This window comes from Pseudopodoces humilis, chromosome 1 (genome assembly GCF_049639895.1).
Source record: "Pseudopodoces humilis isolate 2021_Gansu_Grassland_sample_001 chromosome 1, ASM4963989v1, whole genome shotgun sequence".
In the NCBI taxonomy this organism is placed as follows: domain Eukaryota; kingdom Metazoa; phylum Chordata; class Aves; order Passeriformes; family Paridae; genus Pseudopodoces; species Pseudopodoces humilis.
In genome coordinates, this window is record NC_142200.1 from 151,870,802 (window position 1) to 151,893,573 (window position 22,772).

Consider the following 22,772-nt stretch of genomic DNA (forward strand, 5'->3'; position numbering starts at 1 on the left):
AGACATACACTATTCTGTCATGTTAGCTCTAACACATTTTATTTTAAATAGCACCCTACACAGCCCAAGTCTCTTTTCTACGTGGATCATAATGGATCAGGATCTCCTTGTGCAGAACAACATACATAATAATAAATAATAAAAGATTTCCCAGGTAATTGCCCTTGTCCTCATCCTGTAAACATGTGCTTAGATGTTGCATGTAGGTACAGCTTTATAAAATAAGGGCCTTGTTAACCTTGTAAAATCATGGCTCAGGCCTGCTACTTCAGCTAAGTAGAAGAGGACTATGGGAAAGTGACTCAGCTGAATTGGAGGTAGAAAAACAAGTTATATAACCATTACGTGTTCACACTGTGGTGTATGGTAGTTAGTTGAATTACATTTGCTATGCTAAAATAGAATGTAACTGGTAACAGCCTAACTGCTTAAAAAGGCCTGGTTTTTGCAATAAAGGCCTTTCCTTTGCATCTGCCTGGGGACTCTGCGTTGCTCTGCTTCATACACTTAGCAATAAACACACATCCCCATAAGGCACTGCAGAGATCTACATTCTGCCCATGTAAATGTAATTGAGACATGCCTCACTTGTTAAATAAGCAAATCTGAGATTTCTATCCAATTTGATATCCTTTGAATACTTCTTTTAAGCTTTTCTAATTTTTCAGCACCTCTTGATGCCAACACCAGACCTTCACCTCGCTCACTTAATGAGTATAGCAAATACAATCTCTCTCCTTCAGCAGTGACCCTGCAGTGATGAACAGGGTCAGTCACATTTGCTGGCTTATCACATAAATTCACAAATTCGCATCATGGTTTTGGGCTTTGATTTCTGGGATGTTGGCTGGAGAGATGATGCTGGAAAGCTGAAAAAGTAAAAGGAATAGTGGGGTCCTGGTGGATACCAAGCTAAACACAAGACAGCAGCATTCCCTCGGAGCAAAGGTGGCCAACAGCATCCCGGGCCGCAGCAGAAGGACCGTGGCCAGCAGGTCAAAGACAATGACCTGTCTACCCAGCCCAAGTGAGACATGCCAGGAGTGCTGCTATGTCCAGTCTGGGCTTCCCAATACAAGACAGACATGGACATACTGAAGTTAGTCCAGTAAAGGGATGTGGCAATGGGGGTGTTTGTCCTAACAGTGAGACTGCAAGAGCTGGGATTGTTTCGTCTGGAGAACAGACTCAGGGCAGTCTCATCTGTGTGTGTCAGTAACGGGAAAGTGTAAGGTAGACAGAAACAACTGCTGCTCAGTGGCGTTCAGCGATGCCGAGAGAAGCAATGGGCACAAACTGAAATGCAAGAAATTTCATTTAAACAGGAGAAAGAAGTTTTGAACTGTACAAGTACTATCCACCAGAACATACTCCTGGGAGGGACTATGAAGTCTCCACCCCCAAGATATTTAAACTGGAACCACTCTGCAGCTCTGGCAGAGCCAAAACCAGCAAAGTGAAAGTGGTTGAATAGCTTTGTCCGGCTAAACCAGACAAACTGTGTTTATGCTTCTTGAAAAAGTGAAATGCATAAACACAAAGGAGGGTGCAGCAACAGCCCTGAAAGTAGCACAGTCAAGGTAATTTTGTCCAAGTACAGAGCTCATACTCACTCCCTCCCTGCACTGTTCAGCAGAATTACATAGCTTTAAGTAAGATCCATTCTACAGCTTGTTTACCTCCCTCATCCCAGAGGCTGCAAAGTTTACAAGTGATGACATTACTCTGCCTGAAAAGAAAATTAGATTTATTTTTAAAAACCCCAAAAGCAAACCAAATCCCCTCTACTGAAACTGCCTCATTTCATAGCCCATGTGCCTCAGAGTAGCTCTGGGAAAGTCCTCCTGCCTTAACCTCACATACCCCTTCACCCATGGCAAGGCTGGGAAGGTGATGGAAAGTGCCAAGTGTTAAGGTGCTGAGAAGCTCTTGATGTTTCTCATCTCTCAAGTGCTGTTGGCCTGTTCCTGCTCAAAGAGAGCCATAGCTAAATGTGAGCGGGATGCAAGTCCTTCCAAGTTACTGAGCACACAGCGGTGGTACAGCTCCTCACTGAGCCGGGGATTGCAGCTTCTCAGTGTATATTTCTGCACTAGCCCCGGCTCCACAGCCCTGAACAGGTGCAGGCCAGAATAGTGCAGGAAGACATCAAATACCTCCATGCTCTCCAGCACCTCTTCTCGGTCCAGGATATCGGCTGCGAGCTTGGTACGTGCTGTCATATAGTCAGAATTATAAAAGCAGGCCTCAGCAAAGGAATGTCTGTCAAAATGCCCATCTCTCAGGAAGTCAGTGTTGGAAGATGCTGTCTGCTCACCACGGTACACCAGCGCAGGGTTGAACTCCTGGAAATGCACAGGGAAGAAGACCTGCCAATTGCTGATGGTATTCATGCGGCAGCGGTTCAGAAACTCCATGTTGATCTCTGTCCAAACGCTGGCCAAGAAAAACAGTGTGTCCACAGGGTGCTTTTTTGAGACTATATCCATGAGCTTCACCTGTGATGGCACCTCTGTTTTAACACTAATCCATGGGATTTTAACTTCTGCATAGCGTTTCTCTAGCTCTCCTACCATGGCTTTGACTCCAGCAAAAACATCCACCTGACCAACTCTCTGGGCATCGTAGGGATTGTAGATAAAAAGCAAAGTCAGCAAGGCATTATCATGCGTGTCCAGTATGTTCATAGCAAACATATCCAGGAAGTTTGCTACAAAATCCAGGTCCTGCACTGTCAAGGGAAGCACCAATTGCACCCGTGTGGCCTCAGTCACATATGGCATGGGAATAATTTCCACCTTACTTAAGGGTCGTACCAAGCTCACTCTCTTGGCCAGAACATGACTGTGACCCTTCTGGGTGGCAGCCTCCAGGAGCAGGTCCAGGGTGTATTCCATGCCCCGCGTGGGGTCGAAGCGCCGGTAGCCATTCAGCAGCTGCCGCTTGCTGAAGCGGAGCAGGGGCTGATAGAGACTGTTCAGCTGCTCCACCGCAGACTCGATGATTTCACTGACATCTGCCTTACTGGCTCCAGAAAGCTCACACTTTGGGGAGCCGTCAGGACAGGAAAAGAGGTGCTGTTCTGTGAAGTAGTCCCAGCTGATCACCTCAAAACGGGACTTTGGAAGGAATGGAGCGTTAATGCCCACAGGCCAGGTCACACCTGCCTCACCTGCAGGGGTCAGTGCTGTCAGGTTCCTGATCTGCATCTGTGCAAAGAGAGAGCATAAACTGATGGCCACTATGTTCTCAAAGAGGTCTAGGCCAGCTCCTCCCCAGACCCACTTCACCACCTACAGTTGTACATGGGTAGTGTCACACCAGGAGTTTTGGGTAACATTGTATCAGATGTGCCGTTTCTGAGACAAGGGACTAGAGCCTGCGTCTGACTGACAGGTGCCCACAAACAGAAGCAATGATGTTCCTCCAGTGTGCTGAAAATTAAGGAAATCTGTTTGGTCAAGGAGTTTTTGCAGGTAACCCTCACCACATACCTGGAGGTCCTGGATCTCCTGATAGACTCTGTCCAGCTGGATCCTGCTGAACTGCTTGTGCAGCCGGTACATCAGGGTCATGTCAGAAACAGGGTGCACAGCAAGAGCTGTTTGGAACTCCTCTTCTTCCTCCTTCTCCAGTTCAGTATTCTTGGCCAGTTCGTAAGTGTGATAATGCTGGCCCTGAAGCAGACAAAAGCCAAAAAGACTGGCATGGAACTTGAGTTCACAGAGCAGCCTTTCCTCACCCCAGACACACATCTACCCCTCTTTCCATACTGACTGTAGTATCCAGAAAAAAAAAAGGGTAAGCTGTCCCTCCCACCCTGCACTGCATTCCCACTTGCTTCTCAGTACCAACACACCCTTTATCCTGCCTTCAAAAAACCTGTGAATCAGCCCTGCTAGTAAGACTGAAAATTAAACCCCATATGTGCTCTCTCCCTCAACATCCCACTTGTGATTCTGGGCTTCCCCCCAGTGCTGCCATAGCACAGAGCCCTTCCTTCCTCTGCAACTCACAGGTTTTTTCCACAAAAAAGCTACTTCGCTACGCAGTAGAGAACAAGTAAGATTCCAGGCTTTTTAAGGCCCAGCTAACACAAAACCTGAGCAGGGAGGTAGTACCTGGAGCTGGGAAACACAAGTAATGCCAAGGAAATCAATGATGCAACGACCCAGCCACTCGTCTGGGCGCACACTGAGGATCTCATTGCGACAGCTGTCCAAGTGTGGGTGGAGCTTAAGCAAGAGGCTACGGGACAGCAGGTAGCCAAAGCCCCCGTGACAGTAACGGGCCTGCTCATCTCCCCCGATGAACTCCTCCGCTCGCCCCAGGTACACATCTTGGTTAATACTGAGGTGTGTCACCAGAGCCTTGACCTGTTCAGCTTGGGCATAGGTGTCATCCTGCATGATGTAGAACCAGTCATAGTCAGAACCAAAATGTTGATGGATATAGTTCATGGTCTCATACATGAGCCAAATGGGCCTCTCGTCACCATGGGCCACCAGCACCATGCCATGGGGCACCTTGGCACTGCGCAGCCCGGTGAAGTACAGCAGGCGTGGGAAGTGGTGGGCCACTGTCTTGTTCACTGCCACTGCCAATGTGTTCAGTGTGGCCTTGGAGGTCAGCACAGCCACAAACAGTCTCTCATGGAATCCCAATTCTGTCTGGATGTAGCGAGTTCTGTAAAGGAAGTACATACTTACATGACAAACAGCTGGAGGAGAAAAAAAAAAATCAAAGAATGATGGTAATTTGGGATAAGTCTTTAACAGCTGGAATCTACACAGAGCAAAAAAGTCAAGCCTAGTCATAGAGCTTTAAGAGAAGACTCACTAGTAAAAATCCCACTTTGTGAAAACACTTGCTTCCTTCAAGGCAGCTACAATCTCATGTTATCTATCTGAGCCAGAAAACTGTGCCAGTGCAATTAAAATTAAAATACCACAGAGCTAACTATTTGGAGCTTAGTACATGGGGCAGCTTAGCAGGTATGCTCAATAAAAACACAAGAAAGATTGTTGAGGAATCTCCCAGTGCTGGTGGCTGAGGTGTGATGGGGTGCCCCAGCTGCACATGGGGCCTGGCTACTGGGAGATCACTGAAGCGCCAGGCCATGAGCCAGCAATGGGTGGTGATCTTTGGCCTCACAAACAGCACAAAGCCCTGCAGGACCCAATGAACAATGAGAAGACTCTGGACCAAAAACCACCACTGCACCAAGAAGCACATGAGGGTATCAAGAGAATACAGAGACTGTGAGGGTACAAAAATCCAGGACTCCCTTTGTTCAGGATCCCTCTGCAGAGGCACCACCCTGAGCTGTTATGATATTGCTGCACCACAAGTGAAATACTTAGAAAAACCAAAGGGACTCTGCTACAGGAAACCTGGGGCCAAGGAAACTTGTCTGGCAGTATGAGCATGGTGTGTGGAAGGAGCTGAGCAAGGCACCTCTTGGGTCACCAGAGCTGTAGCTGCAAAGGAGCCTTGGTCCCAGCAGAGACAGCCTAGGGCAGTGGCAGTGTGATGACCGGAGTGGCTCCTGGATGGTCAGGCAGGAAAATCTTGTTAACACATACACTACAATTAATCGATCAAAATTTTCCTAATGAATAGACCAGCTACACCAAATTTTGAAGAGTAATTTAACATGTTCTATTAAACATGAGTAACAAAACAACCACAGAATCCCAGAATGGTTTGGAGTGGAAGAGACCTTTAACATCATCTAGTTCCAACATCCTGCCACAGGTAGAGACATCTTCCACTAGACCAGGTTGTTCCAAACCCTGTCAAACCTGGCCTTGGACATTTCCAGGGATGGCGCAGCCGCAGCTTCTCTGGGTAACCTGTGCCAGTGCTTTGCCATCTTTGCAGAAAAGACTTTCTTCCTAATATCTGATCTAAACCAACTCGCCTCCAGTTTGAAATCATTTCCCCTGTCCTGTCATTCTTCCTTCTTGTTAAACAGTCTCTCTCCATCTTTCTTGGCTGCTCCCTTTCCAGTACTGTAAAGCTGCAGCTAGATCATCGTAAAGCTTCTTTTCTCCAGACTGAACAATTCAAATTCTCTCAGCCTTTCCTCCACTCATCTAATCATCTTGGTGGCTTTCTCTAGATTCACTCCAACAAGCTGATGTATTTTTTGTGTTGACGACCCCAGGGCTGGATGCAGCATTGCAGGTGGGGTCTCCCCTGAGCAGGGCAGAATCACCCTCCCTGTACTGAGAAGAGTTCTCACTTTTCTTGGGCAATTTTGCTGCCTTTTTCCCCCTCAGATTAATTTCCTGAACACATCTCTTGCACCCCTTAAGGTAACAATCTTGGTCGTTACCTTGCTGTACCACACTCTTACTACACAAGTTCTCGAAGAGCAAATTTCAGCTTGAACCTGTTTACTCACACGAAGATTTAGAACTTCCCACGAGAATATTCTGCTTGAAGGAAATCCAGGTTAGAAAAAACATAACTTACCTGAGCACTTTTTTGTAAGGCTTGTTGGGGTCTCTGTAATACGGTACAATCCGGGGCCTGAAGTCCTCGTGGCCCAGGCCCGGCCTCCCCTCCGCTGCCTCGGGCGGAGCCCCACGGGCGGGCGGCGCGGGCGGGCCCGGTGCCAGACAACGTTCCTCGGCTGCCCCGTGGCTCCAGGAGGCGCGCAGGAGGCTCAGGCTGCAGCCCAGAGACAGCCCGAGCAGGAGAGGCAGCGCGGGCCGCAGCGCGCTCAGGACCGCGCCCAGGCGCATCTCGACAGCTACGGCCAGGCCGAACTCACGGGGCGGCCGCAGGACATGGCGGGCGCGGGGCGCTCGGGCGGCAGCGGTCCCGCGGGACGGCGGCCCCGGGGCTCCGTTACCCGCAGGACGGTGACAGGATAGAGGACGGGCCGGAGTTCCGGGACGAGGGCGCGGGGAGTGAGGGCGGCTCCAGCCCGGCCGCGTTCCGCCGCTGCCACCTCACCTGCCACACCGCCCCGCGCGCTTCCGCTTCCGCTCCGCTCTCGATGGTGCCTGGCGGCCGCTCTAGCCCGCGCCGCCGCCGCCGCCTCTATGGTACCTGCAGGGACGGGGCCGGGCCGGCGCGCGGCATGCCGGGAGGCGCGGCGGTCATGCAGACTGCGCTCCCCAGGGCCGCGCGCCGCCCGGCGCCGGTGACGCTCCGCGCTGCGATTGGCCAGTCCGCCGAGGGGGCGGGGCGCGCGCACGCGGTCGCGGCGGGGCTGTTGCGACAGAAGGAAAGCGCGAGCGGCCGGTGCGGGCGGGCCCGGGGAGCCGAGAGCGGGGAGCAGCGGGGCGGGGCGGGGGTGGGCGGCGCGGCGGGGGCAGCCCGGCAGGCGGGCGGGAACCCTCGGTAGGAGCCGGCGGCACCGTGTGCTCCGGGCCGGGGCGGACGGCCCGCGGGGCCGCCGGGGCGGGGAACAGAGGCGGGGCGACCCGGGCCGGGCCGGATCGGCGCGGCCTAACGGCGCCTGTCGCCCCCTCTGGCGTAGCTCCCACCCGCGCCATGCCCTCCGACTTGGCCAAGAAGAAGGCAGCCAAGAAGAAGGAGGCGGCCAAGGCCCGGCAGCGGCCGCGCCGTGTCCCGGACGAGAACGGTGATGCCGGGACGGAGCCTCAGGAAGTCCGGCCCCCGGAGGCCAACGGCACAGTGCTGCCAGGTGAGAGAGTGGCCGGTCCTGTGTCTGTCCCCCAGGGTGGAGGGGCCTCGCCGGCGCCGTTTCGGGCTGGACCGTTTGCGCTCGGCTGAGTCCCGGTTTACGAGTCGCGACATAGATGTTCTGATGAAACACCTTGGGCACGGGTTGTGCGGAACCGGGCGACCGCAGTAGTTGCCGTCGGGACCGCTCTGCCTGAGGCAGCAGGACATCCTGCCTGCTCTGCACCTCAGCTGGCTCTGCATGGGCCGTGTGTGTGAAGGATGCCCGTGGCCCTCGCTTGAGGCATGGCAGTGTGAAGATGAAGGGGGCTGATGGTGTTTTCCTCCTCTCAGACAGACATCTTGTCTGTATCTTCTGCTACTTGATGCCCAGAGCTGTTTGAGGGTTTCTAGGTTTTCGTTTCGTTTGGAGTTTTCTTGCCTGCTGCAGAAAGTATTGTAGCGTCCGAATTAATTCTTACTGCTATTTGCTCTAACTGTCTGCTTAGCTCTTTTCTCAGAGACGTACCTGGTTTGCAGAAACTTAAGTCTGCCTCTAAAAGAGTTTTTGTGCCTTTTGGTCCTAAAAGCAATGGGGCAGGTAACGCTTACAGAGTGAGAGTTTATTTTGGGGCCTTCCTTTAGCGGAGCTGGCAGGCCGCAGGGTTGTTCCAGGCTCAGCCCGCGGCGCGCTGTGTCCTGGGCAGTCGGTGCGGGGCCCGGAGCCCCGGGGGGCGGAAGGGCCGCTGCTGACGGGGTCCTGTGAGCGCTGGGGCGGGCGGCCGGCCGCCGTGCGCTCTGAGCCGCCCAATCGCCGGCCTCCGCCGGGGCATATTTGCATACCGCTTCCCTATTGGTGCAGCCCGGAGCGGCGGGCGGGCCGGGGTCCGGGCGGGTCTCCGGAAAAGGTCCCGCTTCCCCCGGCGGGGCGGGCAGGCTCCTCGGGGGCCGGCCCCGGCAAAGCTCAGGAGTCTCTGGACAGCACTCTCGGGCACGGGGGCAGGATGTTTGCGGTGTCTGTGCAGAGCCGGGACTTAGACTCGATGATCGATGTGGGTCCCTTCTGGCTCAGGAGATCATGTGATTCTATGTGGGTCGATACCGGCAGATTTCTTACTGAGCTATTTATGCATCAGTGTGATACTCCCTTCCCCATTTTTGCTCACCTGTTTTATTCTTTGTTGTCACTGCTCTGTGGCATTGCCCAAAGGGGTCCTGTATCAGTGCCAGTGACATTTTTTGCTCCTTGGCTAAGGCACATTTGCCATGGTGTTAATAGTGATTTTGCCAGGAGTGCTGGATGCTGACAACCAGGGTGTCATTCCACACTGGTGTAATCTGAAATCAGGTCTGCCTGCCAAGATCCCCAGTGGCATTGGCTGCTTCAAAGGGCGGCATCTCTCACTGAGGAGTGTAGTTGGCCTGTGACAGAAGGTCAGCATGACAGGAAGGTTGGTGGTGAGGCTCTGGCACAGGCGGCCTGGAGAAGCTGTGGCTGCCCCATTCCTAGAAATGTCTGAGGCCAGGTTGGACAGGGTTTGGATCAATCTGCTCTAGTAGAAGGTGTCCCTGGCCATGGCAGCAGGTTTGGAATTAAATGCTCTAGAAGATGTAACGCAAACCATTCTAGGATTCTGTGATACTATGATTTGCTTTTACTGTAGTAGGAAACAAAGAGGGGAACATGCAGATGAACATTGTAGCTTCTCAGAAAATTAGTAGGGACTGTTTCAATGCTGCTGCTGTTTCTCTATTCTCAGCTTTCCCTCCATTTATTTTCTAGTCAGTTTGTTTTCTGGCCAAGCCTTTTCTTAAGCTTGTAGGGAATTTTTTTATGCTCTCTGGTCCTTCCTGCAGGGGGAGTTAGTCCCATCATATTTGGAAAACGGCTCGCTGTTCTGGCTGCTCACTTAGTTCTGATGGTCCTCTTTTATTTAGATGACACTTAGATATTTTGCTGGTGGAAATTCTCTCTAGACCATATATATCCTCCTGCCCAGCTGAAAAGCTGAGTGTCATTGCACTTGGGTATCCTCAGCTCTACTGTAGTAATGGGAGTTGTTTTTGTGGTCCTGGGCCTTTTGGTGCAGGGGCTTATGGCTTCCCTCGTGTTTGTAAATCAGTAACATTTCTGGTGTTCTCTACACATAGAGGTGGATGCTCTAACAAAGGAGCTGGAGGACTTTGAGTTAAAGAAAGCTGCTGCCCGAGCTGTGACAGGAGTGCTGGCCTCCCACCCCAACAGCACTGATGTGCATATCATCAACCTCTCACTGACCTTTCATGGCCAGGAGCTGCTGAGTGACACCAAACTGGAGCTGAACTCTGGGAGACGCTATGGCCTGATTGGACTCAATGGGATTGGTAAGCTGACGGGAGGCAACATGTTTCCGTGGAACTCGGTAAAGGTGTCATGCTGCTGAGAAGCTGGGCAAGTGCAGGTGGGAAGTGCTGGAAACCAGAAGGAGGGCTGTTAGACTGACATGGCTGGGACCCAGCAGTTTCTGTTGTCCCATATCTCCACCCAGGAAGGGGAATTACTAGGATTGCTGATAGAAGTGTGAGATTGCATTCTAGATTTGAACTGTGCTTTTGATCTTGTTTCTGTGGAGAGCTGGATGAGATGTGTGGGATCTGTTAATCTGCCTGAATCCTCTTTGCCCGTGTAGAGTCAGTAAACCCAATGCTGATGGTGTTGGTCAAAGAACTTGTACCGTATGGAAGAGTAGAAAATGTGTGGTTTGGCCTGACTAGGAGAGCAACTGTACAGTCCCCGGAGAAAGTGACGCTACATTGAGAGATGGACAATATGCATGTGATGGGAGAAGTGCTAGTAAGAGGGACCATGTAGTTTAAGTTTCAGGAAAATCCAGGTTGTTTAGGGATGAGTGCATTACTCTCCTCTGTGTTAGAAGCCTTCAGAATCTGGGATCCTGATACCAGCTGTCAGACCTGGTTAGACAGCAGAAAGTACAACAGAGATAAAGTTCCCCGGTTCTGGGCAATGGCTGAAGTACAGTTGTTTCCAAAAAGCTTCTTCATGTCTCAGTCCTGTTACTGGAGTGGTGAGCCTTAGCTAGGAGGCTGGCCTGTTCTAGCAAGGTAGTGCACTAGGGCAGCAGACTGTGCCTTCAGTTCTTCTGGCCTCTTGGGAAAAAAATTCCCCAGGATTTTCTGAGGTTGGAAAAGGAAGGAATTGCAGTGGGATTTGAGTGTATCTCATCTGTTTCACTGTGACGTTGTATCTCACTGAATCCAGGAATTAATTGTGATTTTCTGTACACAGGGAAATCCATGCTGTTGTCAGCTATTGGGAAGCGAGAAGTGCCTATCCCAGAGCACATTGACATCTATCACCTGACCCGAGAGATGCCTCCCAGTGACAAGACCCCTCTGCAGTGTGTGATGGAGGTGGATACAGAGAGGGCCATGCTGGAGCGAGAAGCGGAACGTTTAGCTCATGAAGATGGTAAAGCTTCTCAGAGTCCCAAGGGACATTTCCTCCATTTCGTTCCCTACCAAAGAAAATTTGGGTTGTCTGGGGAAGTTTTCATATGTTGTGGTACCTGTTTCCCCCAGCTCCCCTACTAATGGGTACGGATGACACCTCTTTGAGTTATTCCATGTGGCAGCTTAAGAACTTTCTCAGGCTTGGATATGGAGGGGGCCAAATAGGGGTAAAGCTGAGGGACTGTGAGGTTTCCCAGCTGTGCAGCAGTGCAGCTGAGAGTCCTTTGTAGGCACAGGTGCTGACCAGCAGGCTCTCTTTCAGCGGAATGTGAGAAACTCCTGGAGTTATATGAACGCCTGGAGGAGCTGGATGCTGATAAGGCAGAAGCACGGGCCTCACGTATCCTTCATGGCTTGGGGTTCACGCCATCCATGCAGAGGAAGAAGCTGAAGGACTTTAGTGGTGGCTGGCGAATGAGGGTGGCTCTTGCTAGGTGAGTGGAATAGTGCCACCTGCCTCCCGTGAGAATGTGTGCCTGCTCAAGACTGCAGAGCCACAGACAGTTCTAAGAACTCAGAGCAGAGTTGAGAGGCTTTGGGTTACCTACATTTACCCGGTGCTGTCATCTCCCCTGTCCTTGCAGAGCGCTTTTCATTCGGCCTTTCATGCTGCTGCTTGATGAGCCCACAAACCACCTTGACCTGGATGCCTGTGTGTGGTTGGAGGAAGAGCTGAAAACGTAAGCATGGAGGAGTTTGCTGCTGCTGTGGGTTGTGCTTTTCTGCTTTTCAGCATGTGAGCATGAACATCTTGTCAGCATGTAAGCAAGTTCTGCAGGAGTAACTGTGTAGCTCTTGTGGGTGCATAACTGTGTTCCAGTACCAGTGACACCTTCTGCTTGCTGCTGTGTCAGATTCTTTGATGCAAGGGTGAATAATTCAATTCCCTGTCTCCCTGGCACTGAAGAAGTGAGAAATGTTGGTTTGTACTCCTAGGTTAAAGGTGCTTCCTTGAAAGCCAGGACCAGGCAGCCTGTGTACCAGCATTGCTTACCGTACCAGTAGTGTGAGCTTTCCAGACCTGGCTCCCAGCTCATTTTCCTGCCCACCATTTCTCTGTTTGCACAGAACTGTAGTATTTGAGTGTGTTGGTTTCATCTTTTGCTAGTGTGTGAGGTGACTGGTTTTCATAACAAAGGTAAAATGTTAAGTTGTAAGGCAAAAAGCTTAGGAACAGTTAGGAAGCTCAGGTTATGGCATGTGCATTAAAAGAACTGTATTGTGAGAAGGGCTTTGCCTTTGCAGAGGTTTTTCCATCAGCTCTGTCAGTTGAATCTTTTGCATCCTTGCTTTATAAGTGCGGTACTTTAGAAAAGAACTTTGAACTTCTTTTGGGGAGGCTTTAACGCTTTGTTGTATAGATTTGGAGCGGAGCCAGATGCAGTGTGTGTAACGGATGGAAATCTGTACTGAGAGGAAAGTAAGCAGCAAGGGTTGAAGCTTCTTAGAAATGTGATGCCAGTGGAGTCAGCTGCATCAGTGACACAAGTCACCTGCCACACAGGCAGCCAGCTCTGGGCTTTTTGTGATAACAGACAAAGACTATGTAATGGTGCTGGGTGTTTTACTACAGTGAAAATTGTTGGCAGGATTTACTCACTGCAGTTGGTTGTAGCTGCTTTACTGCTGATTTCCTAGAGCATGCATATAAAGCCTTTGTCACTATCAGAGCCAATGAACAGGATTTCTTTTCCTAATTTAGTGTCTAATTAAACATACGTGGTACCACAGGTTCAAGCGGATCCTTGTGCTGATATCCCATTCCCAGGATTTCCTGAATGGCGTTTGCACCAACATCATCCACATGCACAACCGCAAACTTAAGTACTACACAGTGAGTAAACAGAGCCCCATGTAACCAGTAGAAACAGGGGCTGTTCTCTGGGCACATCTGATGTTCCATGCTCTCTTTCCAGGGAAATTATGATCAGTATGTAAAGACACGCTTAGAACTAGAAGAAAATCAAATGAAGCGATTCCACTGGGAGCAAGATCAGATCGCTCATATGAAGGTACCTGCCTAGCTGCTTGAGCACCTTCCTACACTTTTAGTGGGTGTCCCTTCCCCTTGTCAACCTTATGACTGTGACTTTTGGCTAACTCTTTTTCTACAGAATTACATTGCACGATTTGGTCATGGCAGTGCGAAGCTGGCTAGGCAAGCTCAGAGCAAGGAGAAGACCCTTCAAAAAATGATGGCTTCTGGCTTGACAGAGAGAGTTGTGAATGATAAGGTAGGATCAGACATGAGGTTGCATCTAGAGATCTGTATTTGAAACATGGACCACAGGAGTAGAAGGGTCTTCATCAGACAGCAGGAATGGCTGACAGAGCTGGTAGCAAGAACAGGATACCCTTCCTGATGCCAAGGATCCCTGTACTTAGCACAGAGTAATGCTGAAAAATGAGAAGAGGAGGAGGAATTTTCTAGGGGAGGGAAGTCGAGTTGTCATATAAATAAGGCTATTTTGCAGATACAGAAATCAGAAAGGAATGCCTAAGGCTCATAGGAGATGGGAGAGGATTCTCAGTGCAGCTTTTATTTGTGTAAAGAGTACAAACCCTTTGTTTCAAAGGGAAAGAAATGGGGATTCGTTAGCCAGCAGATGAGCTTGAAAGCAGCTCATCAGAATAAATATGAGTGAGTTGCAAGAAGGGCTTATAAAAAGTCAGTCTGGTGCCTTGGTCTGCAGCTGATGTTGGTAGAGAGATATGGTTATACTGGAATGACTGGGCTGTTGTGTGTTGCGGGGTGTCTCACGGGTGGATATTCTGTGTTTACAGACTTTATCATTCTACTTTCCATCCTGCGGGAAAATTCCCCCTCCTGTCATCATGGTGCAGAATGTCAGTTTCAGATACACCAAGGATGGGGTAAGTATGGGAGTATGCATACAGAGATCCCTTGTATTTCCTGCATTGTTTGGGATTGGGAGACTTTTGGTTGAGTTTCCTGAGGGGACTGCAGTATATGACTAATGGAGCAAAGTTCTTGGCAGTGCTAATGCTAGGCCTGCTGGGGACAGAGATTACAGCTGCAGTGGAGAGGTTCTGGAGAGTACTGAAAAGGCGTAATGTTTCATGGTGTTTGTGGTTTGCAGCCATGGATCTATAATAACCTGGAGTTTGGGATTGACCTGGATACTCGTGTAGCTCTTGTTGGACCCAATGGAGCTGGAAAGTCAACACTGCTGAAACTGCTCACAGGAGAGGTTTGTTCCATACATTGTCTACCCTGCTCTGGGCCTTTATTTTCAGTAGAGTCTTCAACAAATTGCTCTTGTTTGCTAGAGCCCCCTGGTCAGGCCATAGAAGTCCTATGGTCTTATTAAAACATACGTCTTTTTGTCTCATATTACCTGTTCAGACTGCCTCCCCTGTGCCAGGCTGGAGATGGCTGGATTCTGTATTTCCAGCATACTGCAAGAGGAGAGATTTCCTGGTGAAATGATTTTATCTTCCCCTTCTAGCTGCTGCCCACAGATGGGATGATTCGCAAGCACTCGCATGTGAAGATCGGTAGATATCACCAGGTACTCCCTACAGCAGCCCCTAGGGACAGGGAACGCTGAGGAAAAAGCTGTTGGGAATGAGGAACCTTGCCCCTCTAGTTCTGCTTCTAAGGCCTCTCCCACTGCTGCCTTTCTTTGTCTGGAGATGGGGGAAGGAACTGTTCCATGGAACAGTCTCCAGCTCATGTTCTTACCCTGCAAAGAGGTTGGCTGTGGTCCTTCCTGCTCAGTCTCCCACCTGCTATGGCAGATCTGATTGCCTTGTGTCTGGTGGTAGACAAGCTTCCTATTCTGAAGTTAGTAGTCTTGTTCCTGAAATGGAAATTATTTCCTGCTAGTTCAGCACAGAGGCTATCCTGTGGGTGGGATTATTGGCTGATGTGTTCTGCCGCTCACCTGGTAGCAGAGGGCTGCAAGGGGGGCAGTGCTTACGGCCATGAAGTGGTTGGCCTGCACAGACTGAAGCTGACTTCTGTTCTCTGTCAGCACTTGCAAGAGCAGTTGGACTTAGACCTCTCGCCCCTGGAGTACATGCTGAAATGCTACCCAGAAATCAAGGAGAAGGAGGAGATGAGGAAAATCATTGGCAGATATGGTCTGACAGGGAAACAGCAGGTGAGCATAAGCTGTTGAGTTGCGCTTTGTTCATTAGGGGAGTAGGGGTTCTGTGTTTTCTGTTACTTTACTGGTACCTGACAGTGTGATAAAGTATGCAGCATGGCACACTGCAGCATCAAAATGCTTTTTCCATCTCTGACTTTGAAACTGGAGAAAAAAAATAACTCACAGGTCATTGGAAGTTTCTTTGGATCACAGCAATGTGTGGGTTGGAAGGGGTGAGCCCCTCAGACTCCGGGTGAAAAGAAAGCAAGTTCTGTTATAGTGCTAGACCTGAGCAAGTTTTAATTACAATTTGAAGTATGTTGCTTCTCTCCTATTTCCGAGAGGAATATCAGGCAGAAGTGCTAGAAGATTCTCAGCTGTTTGTAGAGTCCACTTGGTTCAGACAAGAGTGGGTTCACCTACAGTGCTCTAAGTCCAAGCATGACATGCTCCTATACGAGACACATCCCGTGTGTGACAGTTGTCTGCATCGCTGCAGTTCAGTGTTGATTTTTACATTGGTTTTGCCCACTTGCCCATTGCAGAAGTTGAGAGTAGTTTGATTGTTGTGTCAGTGAATGCAAGGCAATTAATTGTCCTTGCACACCTTTGGCACAAGCTGGGCCTTGCTGCGTACAGTCCTTGAGAAGCCCCTGGAATTCCCTTCTTCCCTAGGTGGGAGAAGGTTAGTGTAGGTGTAAGGCTGACTGAACATTTGCCTTCTTGTGTCATGGAGCAGCTGGGAGCCCAAGGTGAGACCCAAATGGTTTGGGTCAGGGTGGCAGGCTGTCCGGTCACTGCAGAGCTGCAAGCCATGTGTGTGTTGGGCAGGTGAGCCCCATCAGGAACCTCTCTGATGGGCAGAAGTGCCGTGTGTGCTTTGCCTGGCTGGCCTGGCAGAACCCTCACATGCTCTTCCTGGATGAGCCCACCAACCACCTGGACATAGAAACCATAGATGCACTGGCAGATGCTATCAATGAGTTTGAAGGAGGAATGATGCTTGTCAGCCATGACTTCAGACTCATCCAGCAGGTAAGGACAGCTGTGAGTTTTATCAGAGCCCCTTTTTAACATTTTAGTGATCAAAACAAGGTGTTTTCAACTGACTGGCTCTTACTTGTGCCAAAAAGATGGGTGAGTGAAAAAAAATAATCATAATTCCCTTTCTGTGTTAAACAATTACTGAGGTGGCCCAGGAAAACATTAGGCACTTAAAATAAAATAAAAACCACCACAAATGTCAAGTGTTGATCTATCAGCTATAGCTTTGCCTGCAAGTTCAGGTATGATTTTATTTTTCACTGTGATAGATACAAGTAGTTCAGGTCAAGAACTACTTTCGTTTCATTTACCAATTTATCAAGAAAGTCTTTTCGTCTTAGTCCATGAACAAAATCAGAAGTATAGAGGGGCCTAGGATTTTCACTTCTAAAAATCTTGTATAAATTATGCAGAAAACACCGGGGAAAATGTTCCCCTCTAGATACTTTGGTAGTCTAAATGTTATCAAACTTTTCTTGCCAGACCTTCTATTTCAGATAGTAGTTTTTAGTTAACTTTATAATTTTGGTAAGATTATAAAATTTTGTACTGCAAACCTCTCTCCTCCTTGTCTGCCTCCTCTTCCTCCTTGTGTGTTTGCTCTCAGGTGGCACAGGAGATCTGGGTCTGTGAGAAGCAGACAATCACCAAGTGGCAAGGGGACATCCTTGCCTACAAGGAGCATCTCAAGTCGAAGCTGGTGGATGAAGACCCACAGCTCACCAAACGGACCCACAACGTGTGAGCTGAGAGCCTCCAGCCCCTGTTCTCCGTGGGGCTGGCGGTGGCCACGCAACTCGCCTGCCCACTAGCAGGAGGGGAACTGCTGCTCCCTCTGGCTGTGTTCTAGGATTGCTGCAATACTGCTTCCCTTCGACTTGCCTTGCACCTCTATGTCTGGACAGAGCTGTTCTCTCCTGATCTGGCTACGTTTGGGCAACTCTTCCCTTATTTAGACAATGTCCCATCTGAGCCAGGCCTTGGAATCTGTTGGCTTGGGGTCACAACGGTGGCCGTCGGGGTGTCCAAGCTGCAGTGATACACAAGTGGAAACCCCAGCCCAGCTTCTCCTGCCTTTTCCTTCCCAATTTCTGCTTCAGTTTAGATTCTTCACTTCAAACTCCTCTGGCCTTGGTTTGTTTTTAACTATTATTTAACAGTGTAATTAACAGATCTGCCCGAGAATCCATCAGTCAATAAAGAGAGAAAAACAATCTTGTCTTGTTTGTGAGCCATGGTAGTTGTGCTGAGCTTTGAGTGAGATCAGCCCTTCCTGCTAAATGTGCAGTTCCTCAGTACAACCAAAGCTGTGGCTGGAACCTAAGAGCTGTGAAGTGGTGAGTACTGAGCTGTGGAGGCAGTGAGCAGGGTCCTCACACCTGGGGCACCTCTGCTGAGCCAGACTGACCACTGCATTTCCAGTGAGTCACAGAACAAGCCACAAATGCTTCTGTTGTAGGCAGTGACAGACACAACTTTAAAGTGTTCTGAAGATCAGTGTTAGAGACAGAACATACATCTATGGAACACCAGTGTGTGTTCTCACCAACACAGTGGCTCAGGTGTGGCATTTTGCTTCACTTTGATTTGTCTAATGAGACTCAATAATTTAGGAATTTTGGACTATGAATTATTAGTTCCTTGTTCCTTGCAGGTTTGTTTAGCTAAGACTAATCAACTGAAGTTTATTTTTGTTCTCAGTAACAGATTTTTGAAAAAGTTGGTGTTCGAACCTCACCCTGAGCCACAGAAACTTGAATAAAATACATATTTAATTCACTATGCTAAAGAGAAAGGTAGCAAATGGAACTTAATAGCGTTTTTTGATCATGAGTCACCATTTTAATGACTTCTGACACATGAGAGTGGCAGCACTGGTCACAGGAAAGGTTCATGTAGCCCAGCAGCCCATCCAGCAGCACAAGTTGCTGGATGAATGGGAGGACAGGACAAACAAATGACTTGTGCTCCCATGCAGTGCATTCTTTGTTGCCAACTCACTGGCTTTGACTTTTTGAGGAGTATTTCCTTCTTTTCCTTTCCCAAAGGGCCCATACAAGTTGTGACTGCTGCTGTGGAAGCACTGAGTGTCATCCATAGGACAAATGTCACAACGCAAGCTGCTTCCAGTACATCAAGTACAACCTTCAGGTTTTTCACTGATTCTAGCAATGATCTGAGAGGAGAAAAATAATATGTTTTCTGGGGAAATAATGCAATTAGTATAAGTGCTTCCAAGCTAGTTCTGCAAGAAAGGTCTAGATGGCAGTAAATGCCACTTGGATGAATATCTCACAGTAGAGGATTTGGAAGTTATCAGGTAGAGCAAGGGAGTGAAAACTGACAGGAAAGTGATTACGTGAAAGACTGATGGGTCACAAGTTAAACAATAATAGATTAACACATGTCTTTGATCTCTCTAGGTTGTAGGAAGTAGTGTTGGTGAGTTGGAAAATGTGAAGTAGCTCAGAATGGTAGGGTCAGAGTCCTGACTGAAGCAAGAGCTATTTGTCCTATGCCTCTTTTCCTTAGCAAAGATTTGGCAACAGTCCGTCTCACTACATTACAGATACGGGGGTAATAAACACAGGATGCAATCTTACACCGAGTTCTTTGGGAATGGTAAGTCCTGAGAATGGCCTGCGGACACTGGGATGAGAGCCAGCACAATGGGCAGTAGTTGGTGTTGTAGCTCGTGGAGCCAAGAAGAGCACTGTTACCTTTCTGCTGCTGCAGAGAGAGGAACTTTTCAGATGCAGCCACGTCTCTGATGTATGAAGAAGAACCACAGATACATGTTTAAAGCAAAAGCAGCTGTAGCTGCACTAGGGGTCACAGTGGGTGAGGATTTGTGAAATGGAATCTATAAATGTGCTTTATCAGCCTTGATTTAACCTCGATTTGTTCTGTGGTGACAGTTTGTTGGGCTGTGCTGAAGCAGCTGTGGCAGACAGATGTCCTGGATCACTGATCTCAGAGACAGCCACAAGCTGGGGCTTTCAGCTGAGAATTTTCTGGTTTTGCAGAAAAGCAAAACTATCAATAAATTACAAGAATTGTTCCTTAGTTGCTGGGATGGTAATTTCTGTAAAAGAAGTGACCCAGCACCTGCACAGTCACACTTGCCTGTTATCCAAAAGGAAAGTTTGCTCTAACACAGCCACAACCAGAAGTGGCAGGTGCAGGCTTGTGGAATTCCCCTTGTGTGTGTGCTGCAAGTAGATCCATACACCACAAACCAGCAGCAGGATAAGTCAGGCCCAGCACACAGCAGCATGTACAGCCTCTAGCACATGCAGACCAGGGAAGCAGATGGTAATTCTCCAAACCTGAGAGTTCAAAGCTGACTGTACTGTTCAGCGGATGAGCTTCCACCCTTGGTGCCTGAAGGCTCCCTGTGTCTAATGCTGAGTGACCAGTTGCTGCTCCTTCACCAGTGGGCTCCCTTCCAGCTAAATAGTTTTTTTTAGAAAAGACAGCTGTGTGTTTATCACTGTGTAAAGCTGTGTATCACAAACAGGGTGGCAGCTGGGGCAGGACACAACAGCCCCCAGCTCCTTCAGCACAAGAATCCCTTCCTGTGTGCTGTGACCTGGGACCAAGATAACACATCTCCCATTACAAGGAGGGTGGTGGAATGTCCCTCAGAGGGGGAGGGACTGTACTGTTCCTAGAAAACACACGGCCCCTTACAAAGCACAAGTGGTGATATCCTCTGCTACTCACTCCCAGTATTAGTCACTCCTGTTTCAAGAAGATGCCACTACCACATAGCTTCACAAGCCCATTCTCCTTCACAAATACACTGACATGGCCATTCCAGCCTGTACTGCCTGATCATTGATGTTTCAGTTTCTGGGAGCAAGAATCATGCCGTGTCACTGACCCCCCCTTGCCACTGTGACAGTTACTTGCAGTAGGGGAGGGTGATTGGGTGCCTCCCCATGAGGACAGGCTGAGAATAAAACAATTCAGCGAAAAACTGTGGGCTGCACAAGCAGTAGCAGAATCACTGACTGATGAGTAGGTCTCCCAAGCTCACACTTTGGAAGATATGATTTGCTCAGGGTGTGCCAGTATGATGTGTATACGTGAGCAGGAGACTCCACGTGGGAGCACAGAGACCCTGGTGTGTTCCGCCACCAAACAAGCATGCTGGTGTCCCCTTTTATGAAATGACTGTAGTGGTGTCCACTGAAAACCTTCCTTTTCTCTCCAAAGCACAGAAAACTTTTGTTCACATCTCTGATGTGTTGCTCCATGTTTTTCCTGGCTAAGCCTAAATCCTGTGTCACATTTACCCCCATTAGTGTAATCAATGGTTTCCAAGACAGATCAAATCCACACTTTGTGTGTCAGCCCTCCACTGCATGTCCCCTGACATTCTAGGCTCTGTTGTATGCAGCAGGTGGGATCCCAAGAGCAGGCTAAGTAGCAGGGGAAGTTTGGCTGGTAGGGTTTTGTTTACAGTGTTTACAGATGCCATCATTTCATCTCTGGACCAATGCTTCCTACAGTTACTGGGTTTCCCCTGGTGGCATTACCTGTTCCGTAGCACAGATGTGACTCCATTTGATTCTGGAGTACCTAGAGTACTCCAATCCACAGCCTTCCACCAAAGAAAGATCCTTCCCTTCACCAAACCCCTTTTGGACCTGGGAATGGCTCTTCTCTGGTAATTCTGTCCCCTGTAAATCAGATGCTTTTGCTCTTGCCCTTCTTTGTCCAGGTTACACTCAAACCTGTCAGGTCTGAAAGTTTAGCTGCATCTGTCACTTCCAAGCTCCTCTCAGGCCAGCTGCTTTTCGTTTAGTGCAAAGTGGAACCATCAGCCACAGGTGTGTACTTGTCCTGCTCCTTGGGGGCCACAACTGAGGCAGGTTGGGTTCTGCTGCCTGTGCTATATAAACAGCCCCACAGCACTTACTGGTTGCTCTGTTGGAGGTTAGGATGAGCTCAGAACTTCTGAAGAGAGATGGTAATCCTGCTGCTTCTGGGAAAAAAAGATCTAAGAGGAAGCCTAAGAGAAAGGAAGTGTTTTCAGTCTACATTTACAAAGTACTGAAGCAGGTGAGTAAATGTTTCTTTTCCACTAGAAGCTGCTTTGTATATAATGTAACTTTTCACCTGTTGTGTCTTAACACCATAAAGAGTAAGGAAGAAAAATCTGAGTTTCTAGAGAGATGGGGAAAGAAAAAAAAGTCTAAGTGTGGGTACAGGAGAACCCCAGCTGAAGCTTAGAAGTTGAGGGGGTGGATTGTAGTGGTAGTAGAGATGGATCTAGAGTAGAAAATATTTCCTGGAGGGAACATGCTCTGGTGCTTAGCTCTGACTGAAGAAGTAATTTCATGGAAGTCAGTATAGTAGAAGCAGCTGCTTCTGGCCCTGTGAGTAGGTGTCTGGTGATTTTTGATGGGGAGGTGAGAGCATTTTTGGAAGTGTCCATGTGTTTTCTAGGCCACAGTTGTCAGCACGAGCCTGTAGATAAGACTTGGAGACTGATTTCCAGCCCTCCCACCGCCATGTTTTTCATGGGGATTGTGGGGAGGCTTCTGCTGGTGTGATGTCAAAGCTCCTGTAGCATTATGGGAGCCTATCCTGAGTTTAAAGTGGCCCATGATTTGAAACCCTTAAAGGGTGGCAGCTACAGGTACTTTTGGAGTTAGTCTGGGCTGGAGAATGGGTCTCCCATTCCTTACAGGGTGATGGGTATGTGAGATTGAGACAGTGTTTGATTACCATCTGGCAGGTGCACCCTGACCTCGCCATCTCCTCCAAGGCCATGAGCATCATGAACTCCTTTGTCAATGACATGTTTGAGCACCTGGCCTCGGAGGCCTCACGCCTGGCCCAGTACAGCCACCGTGCCACCATCACCAGCCGGGAGGTGCAGACGGCAGTCAGGCTCCTGCTGCCCGGCGAGCTGGCCAAGCACGCCGTCTCCGAGGGCACCAAGGCCGTCAGCAAGTACACCAGCAGCAAGTGACCAACAGGGCCCCAGGGAAACCAACCCAGGGCCAGCTCCTTCTCCTACAGGAGTTGGTATTTGGTCTTATTCAACAGAAAAAGCAAAACCTCCTGTTGCCTGCCTACAAATAAAAAATGCATAGAAACGCAGAACGTGTCTTTAATCTTTGCATCACAAATTGTGAGGCAGTTTAAACTGTGGCCATGGGGATTGTTTGGTAGGGCTGGAAGAACAGCTGCTGTTTGAAAACCACCACATGCAACTAGAAGCAGGGACCACAGGGCCTGCCTGGGGAAAGCTGGGGTTATTATGGGAAGCATATTGGGTTCTCTGAAGTTCTCCAAACTATGGCTTTCAGATTCCTGACTGCTAAAAACTTCTGCTACCTGTGACTTTCCTGCTGTTTTTCAACTGCTTCCTAACTGTGATGGGTCTTTCTGCCCAAGTTATCAGTTTATGCTGGTCAGAGGAGATGCTAAATCTCCTTGGGTCAA

General features: G+C 49.1%; 3 protein-coding genes across 6 annotated transcripts; 2 read left to right on the forward strand and 1 right to left on the reverse strand.

The window, feature by feature from the left end:
• Nucleotides 1-1,730: 1,730 nt before the first annotated feature.
• Nucleotides 1,731-7,001, reverse strand: CHPF2 (chondroitin polymerizing factor 2). Of its 2 annotated transcripts, none has more exons than XM_005532090.3 (4): nt 6,481-7,001; nt 4,122-4,686; nt 3,495-3,677; nt 1,731-3,209 (listed from the first exon to the last, which is right to left on the reverse strand). In XM_005532090.3, exons 1-4 carry the CDS (start codon nt 6,750-6,752, stop codon nt 1,947-1,949), a joined length of 2,283 nt encoding a protein of 760 aa, XP_005532147.2. In that variant the 5' UTR covers nt 6,753-7,001; the 3' UTR covers nt 1,731-1,946. The 2 variants fall into 2 exon arrangements, with proteins under 2 accessions (XP_005532147.2, XP_014116176.2); XM_014260701.2 differs by having other exon boundaries at nt 4,122-4,720; nt 6,481-6,591.
• Nucleotides 7,002-7,153: 152 nt separating this feature from the next.
• Nucleotides 7,154-17,524, forward strand: ABCF2 (ATP binding cassette subfamily F member 2). 3 transcript variants are annotated; one of them, XM_005532091.3, is made up of 15 exons: nt 7,154-7,257; nt 7,496-7,663; nt 9,793-10,005; nt 10,928-11,110; nt 11,414-11,585; nt 11,736-11,831; nt 12,883-12,985; nt 13,068-13,163; nt 13,266-13,385; nt 13,936-14,025; nt 14,253-14,363; nt 14,622-14,684; nt 15,150-15,278; nt 16,098-16,301; nt 16,918-17,524. In XM_005532091.3, the coding sequence occupies exons 2-15, from the start codon at nt 7,510-7,512 to the stop codon at nt 17,053-17,055; spliced, it is 1,872 nt and encodes a 623-aa protein (XP_005532148.1). In that variant the 5' UTR covers nt 7,154-7,257; nt 7,496-7,509; the 3' UTR covers nt 17,056-17,524. The 3 variants fall into 3 exon arrangements, with proteins under 3 accessions (XP_005532148.1, XP_087918696.1, XP_087918692.1); XM_088062566.1 differs by lacking the exon at nt 7,154-7,257 and adding an exon at nt 7,337-7,356; XM_088062570.1 differs by lacking the exon at nt 16,918-17,524 and having other exon boundaries at nt 16,006-16,117.
• Nucleotides 17,525-21,226: 3,702 nt separating this feature from the next.
• Nucleotides 21,227-22,430, forward strand: H2BK1 (H2B.K variant histone 1). Its single transcript, XM_005532092.2, has 2 exons — nt 21,227-21,380; nt 22,060-22,430. Exons 1-2 carry the CDS (start codon nt 21,261-21,263, stop codon nt 22,294-22,296), a joined length of 357 nt encoding a protein of 118 aa, XP_005532149.1. The 5' UTR covers nt 21,227-21,260; the 3' UTR covers nt 22,297-22,430.
• Nucleotides 22,431-22,772: the final 342 nt, after the last annotated feature.